Genomic DNA, 5,816 nt, shown 5'->3' on the forward strand with positions numbered 1-5,816 from the left:
ACTCTTCTTGTCAGTCAGCTCGACTCACTGGAGAAATGAAATCTGATCTGTGATGCAACTGTCGTTCAACTGCATTGAGCATCCGCGTTCAGTTTTTAATTGTAGTGTCTGTTCTCTTACTGAACTAAATGATTTGTATTTCTATAAAAAATCAAAACGACGGTGGGGGTCGGTGACGCGGTGGGCAAGTGACGTAACCGGTGTTGCGGCTTAACACCGGTATCACCGTCAACACCGTCTACCGCGGCAAGCCTACAGACCATTAATTTTGGTTTAAATCTACTCTTTAGGGTCAGAACATGACAAACACTTGAATGCTTTACGCTTTTCCAGTTGGGTTGCACGATAAATTGCATGCAATATTTAATGCGCATCTTGTCAGTAAAGCCGGTTCTGTAATCAGCGGTAAATCTCCATCACGTGCGTGCTTTCATATGGAGCAGCATTTACTACACCGAGACGTTGTTCACTAACAAGCTGCGCAAAACCAAGATCATATATGAAAAAAAATTTAAATTACAAGCTGATCCAACTTGCCTGATTTTTATCACAGCAACTCATAATGTAAGTCAGTAGTGTGTAGATACTTGTACTGTTGTTGCGCTGCTTCAGTCCTATCCAGCTGTCCTCGTGTAACGGCCTGTCTCCTGGTATGTGAATGCACTGTAGGTGCAATTATGATTAGAATCATTAGAATGAAGGTATCAAATTGAATGTAATTTAAACTAAATACAGCTCATTGAACCGAAGCTCTTCTAAATCACCAAGCAATTTTGAAATTTGTTAATCTTTTGGGTCCTAATTATGTACATATCCTAATTATGGATGTCAGTGGTACCATTGAACCTTTTTTTGGTCTGGAGAGGTATATTAGAAGCAATTCACATTAACAAATTTAAAATAACATGTCAGATTCTATTATGATTTGTAGGGTTGGGTATCGATTGGGTTTTTTACGAGACCGGTGCCAAATCGATACTTTTAAAACGGTACCAGTGCCTGAACCGATACTTTAAAAAAAAAAGCCACTTAAAAAAACGATGGATAACATTAAAGAACATTAAAAATATAAAAAATAAATTACATGGCATTCACATGCTCCTTGGATGCTTTTATTTCCCGAGTTGTGCTTCCCTTACTCTAAGGCTAATGTATTTCACTATCTGGGTCATTATTTAATACAAAACAATATTTAATACAAAACCACACATAATGTTTCTACTGTATCTCTGTCAATCACTCTTTTTAGTTAAAATGAGTGAATTGACTGAGTGCATTTACTGTAAATGGGAAACCGATTGCTCCCTCGTGACCTTTTGTAAACTGTATTTATGACAAAGAACTGCACAGATACAGATATTATAACAATCTATCGATAAACACACACCTTGTGTCCTATGTTTGAGTCCGCTCGCGCTGCGCCGCCGCGGTCTGCGGAATTGAAGAGCACGCTGAAAGACGGGGAGGAGACGAAAAGTCTGCCGCCGTTTTCATATGAAATTTAAAGAGGACTGACTCTGAGGCAATCATGAATTTGTGACAGTTTATGGAGCTAATCGCTATAGCCTCGCTAAAAATGGCCTAGCGACGCCCATGCGTCTTAAGTCCATTTCAGAGAACCAGGACAAATATTTCAATCGATCGCTCAGGCATTTAAGTGGCACCGAAATGAGGCACCGAAATCTGCGTTCTGATTCGGTTCTAGTACATACCGGTTACATAGGTACCTGTACCTGAAAGCTAATGTAAGGACGCAGATTAAAACATATCTAAAGTGTGTCCTTGTGTTTGTAGATGTTGACGGCAGCTCATGGAAGACTGCTGGTGATGGATTCAGGGGCAGAGGTGAGTAGGAGAACTTTTAAGTAATGATAACTGAAGTAATGAGTAACTGCATCAAGAGCCTTCACACAGACGGTGTTTCATCAAGACATCAAGAGCAGTGTTTCTCAACCCTGTTCCTGGAGCCCCAACACGCATTTTAATATCTTCTTTGTCCGAGACACCTGTTTCAGGTCTTGGAGTGTCTGCCAATAAGCTTATCCATTACATCAGGTGTGTTTGATTAGAGAGACAAAATGTGCAGTTTTTTGGTGGGAGGTGTACGGGGGCTTGGGTGACGAGGGTTGAGAATCACTGCCCTGCTTTGGAGTCAAACAATCAGACATTGTGAAATTGAACTTGTTTGTAGATGTGGACCATTTCTATCCAAATGATATTTAGCACAATTAGCTAGGGACATTGGGTCTCTTTCACCAAGCATGTGTTCGCAAAATGTGTGTGAAAACTGTATGAACGAAGATTCACTCTCTGACAGCAGGTGGCGCTTATGAGCAGCAACGATAGTGTTTCCTGGGTTACCGCTGTTAACAAAGCAGCGCTGCGCTTATGAACACTACTTTAATATGCATTGTTCAGAGGCAAGATGAAAAGAGAATTTTTCTGAAGACAGTCAGTTCCCCTCAGAGATGCATTCATATAAACTCCTACTCCAATTGTATCGTGTTTTGTGTGGCATCTCTACCGATCTGAATCATCACATATTTGAATCGATTTTCGTCCGGCTCGCGGTTAATCGTTACATCCCTAACTGGCGCCCTTGGCGTTGCTCAAGGATCTGGTGAAATTGTGTCTGTAGAGAGCTTATGTTTGACTAGAGTCATGAAAGGTGAAAGACAATTCACTAACATTAAAACGAGGTTAAAGGGTTAGTTCACCCAAAAATGAAAATTAGGCTGTGTTTTACTCACCCCAGAGCCATCCTAGGTGTATATGACTTTCTTCTTTCAGACGAATCCAGTCGGAGTTCTATTAGAAATTGTCTTTGATCTTTCAAGCCGTTTAATGCCACTCAGCGGGTGTTGCATGCGTCAGTCCAAAAGAAGTTAAATAAAGAGCGCCCATCCTCCGGGGGTTGAACAAAGGCCTCTTGTAGCGAATCGATGCGTTTTTGTAAGAGAAATATCCATATTCAAAACGTAATAATCACTTTAATGTAGGTTTTGTTTTTTGTGGAAGGGTGCATGCAACACCCGCTTAGTGGCATTAAACGGCTTGAAAGATCAAAGACAATTTTTAATAGAACTCCGACTGGATTTGTCTGAAAGAAGAAAGTCATATACACCTAGGATGGCTCTGGGGAGAGTAAAACACAGCCTAATTTTCATTTTTGGGTGAACTAACCCTTTAAGAACATCGTCCATGTTGTGGATTACACTGAAAGTTTTTGTGAAGTTCGAATGTGTTTATAAATATGAATAATTTGTGCAATTATTAGTGAATGAGACCCATTGACTGTACAGCAACCCTGATTAGGGAGGTGCGAAACTACGTATTTTAAAAATAGATTTTTTCAGAGGGTTGCCTGAACAATCCGGAAATTACAGATTTAAACTTCGTAAATCTGAATCCAAAGTTGTTTGTGTGCAGCCTGCTTGCATAGAGTCAATGCTGGAAGTTGTATTCGACTGGCATTGCTCACATGATGTATTTTTAGGAGGCAGAGGAGGATCACGAGGAGGAAGAGGAGGCTTCAGAAATGCCTTTAAATCAGGTGATATTACATTCATCCTTGATTCCCTTCAACAGAAGTCTGGTTTTAAGGCTCTGTCAATTTTGGTTGTATTATATTCGAAGAAAACAAGCTGGCTCCAATATAATGATTATGTAATTTGTGATACTACTTCATAATTTTTCTGGATGAAATCAGTTTACTGTAAAAGACATGAGTGTGAGACCAAATCTTTGGCGTTTTTGTGCCCTTGAAGGGAACTGGGATGGTTCGCCACATGAAAGTGAACAGCATAACCCCTTCATGAAGCCTTCCTACAAGGCTGTTAGAGAAGGATACATGCAGTGTTAATTTTGACAGGCATTTTTGATTTAGTCTTAGTCTTTATCTTGAGACGAAAATGCTTAATAATCCTAGTCACATTTTAGTCATTTGAGTCTTTCATAGTTGGTCGACGAAAAGTCATTGCATTTTTGTCAACTTCTAGTCATTACTTTTAGTCAAACTGCAGTTACCAACATTTATTTTGGTAGCTATTTTATATGTAGTCTTCAAACAAAAATAGTCATTAATTCTTCTCTCTTTAGACCAAATCAATTAAGCTTATGAGAAATTTGAATCAAGGATTGAATTTGGAAAAACTTGAATAAATTGACAATTTTCATTTTTGGGTGAACTATCCCTTTAACAGTAGTGAAAAGGGAGCAACTTATAAAAATTATAGTTGTTCATATATAATATATATAATTTATAATTTTTGAAAAAGAAGCAGAATAAGACAAATACGAAAGAGATACAAATTATGGATTACACTGAAAGTTTTTGTGAAGTTCGAATGTGTTTATAAATATGAATAATTTGTGCAATTATTAGTGAATGAGACCCATTGACTGTACAGCAACCCTGATTAGGGAGGTGCGAAACTACGTATTTTAAAAATAGATTTTTTCAGAGGGTTGCCTGAACAATCCGGAAATTACAGATTTAAACTTCGTAAATCTGAATCCAAAGTTGTTTGTGTGCAGCCTGCTTGCATAGAGTCAATGCTGGAAGTTGTATTCGACTGGCATTGCTCACATGATGTATTTTTAGGAGGCAGAGGAGGATCACGAGGAGGAAGAGGAGGCTTCAGAAATGCCTTTAAATCAGGTGATATTACATTCATCCTTGATTCCCTTCAACAGAAGTCTGGTTTTAAGGCTCTGTCAATTTTGGTTGTATTATACTCGAAGAAAACAAGCTGGCTCCAATATAATGCTTATGTAATTTGTGATACTACTTCATAATTTTTCTGGATGAAATCAGTTTACTGTAAAAGACATGAGTGTGAGACCAAATCTTTGGCGTTTTTGTGCCCTTGAAGGGAACTGGGATGGTTCGCCACATGAAAGTGAACAGCATAACCCCTTCATGAAGCCTTCCTACAAGGCTGTTAGAGAAGGATACATGCAGTGTTAATTTTGACAGGCATTTTTGATTTAGTCTTAGTCTTTATCTTGAGACGAAAATGCTTAATAATCCTAGTCACATTTTAGTCATTTGAGTCTTTCATAGTTTGTCGACGAAAAGTCATTGCATTTTTGTCAACTTCTAGTCATTACTTTTAGTCAAACTGCAGTTACCAACATTTATTTTGGTAGCTATTTTATATGTAGACTTCAAACAAAAATAGTCATTAATTCTTCTCTCTTAGACCAAATCAATTAAGCTTATTTGAGAAATTTGAATCAAGGATTGAATTTGGAAAAACTTGAATAAATTGACAATTTTCATTTTTGGGTGAACTATCCCTTTAACAGTAGTGAGAAGGGAGCAACTTATAAAAATTATAGTTGTTCATATACAGGGCTCCAGACTGCGACCAAATGGCCGCATTTTGCAACCATTTTTTCTGCCGGTGCGACTAATTTTTGTGAGCGGTCGCACAGGCGCCGACCACCGTGTTGTCCAGCTCATAAGCGCTGCCATTTCTGTTACATTTGAGAAACATCAAACTAAAGCGAAACTAAACCGCGCTACGTTTCAGCTGCGCAGCGCGGACCGTTCATCAGCTCGCAACGCAAACAAACTTGTCCGAGCTCAGAACAGCTTTACTCGGGATTCAAAGTTGATTTCACGTTACTGCACAGATGCAACAGTGCTGCGAGATCCAGTGAGAAGCGTTTGAATTCGCCGCACAATGATAAGGTTGCTGCGAGATCTAGTGAGAATCATTCAAATTCTGCACAGAATTCTCTGATATAAACAGCGCTGACATACATCAGGAAACCAGAAGCTGTAATGCTAACTGTAACCATGGTGTTGT

The 5,816-nt window shown here is 38.9% G+C and overlaps 1 protein-coding gene across 1 annotated transcript in view; it reads left to right on the plus strand.

Moving 5' to 3' along the window:
* LOC107740783 (probable ATP-dependent RNA helicase DDX4) overlaps window positions 1-5,816 on the plus strand; it is a 48,634-nt gene that overhangs the window by 4,617 nt on the left and 38,201 nt on the right. Inside the window, exon 6 of the mRNA XM_016553284.1 lies at window positions 1,795-1,845. Within this exon, the coding sequence (XP_016408770.1) occupies window positions 1,795-1,845 (51 nt within the window). The remainder of the gene's footprint in view (window positions 1-1,794; window positions 1,846-5,816) is intronic.

The sequence above is a fragment of the Sinocyclocheilus rhinocerous genome, unplaced genomic scaffold (genome assembly GCF_001515625.1).
Source record: "Sinocyclocheilus rhinocerous isolate Xijiao unplaced genomic scaffold, SAMN03320098_v1.1 scaffold1097, whole genome shotgun sequence".
In the NCBI taxonomy this organism is placed as follows: domain Eukaryota; kingdom Metazoa; phylum Chordata; class Actinopteri; order Cypriniformes; family Cyprinidae; genus Sinocyclocheilus; species Sinocyclocheilus rhinocerous.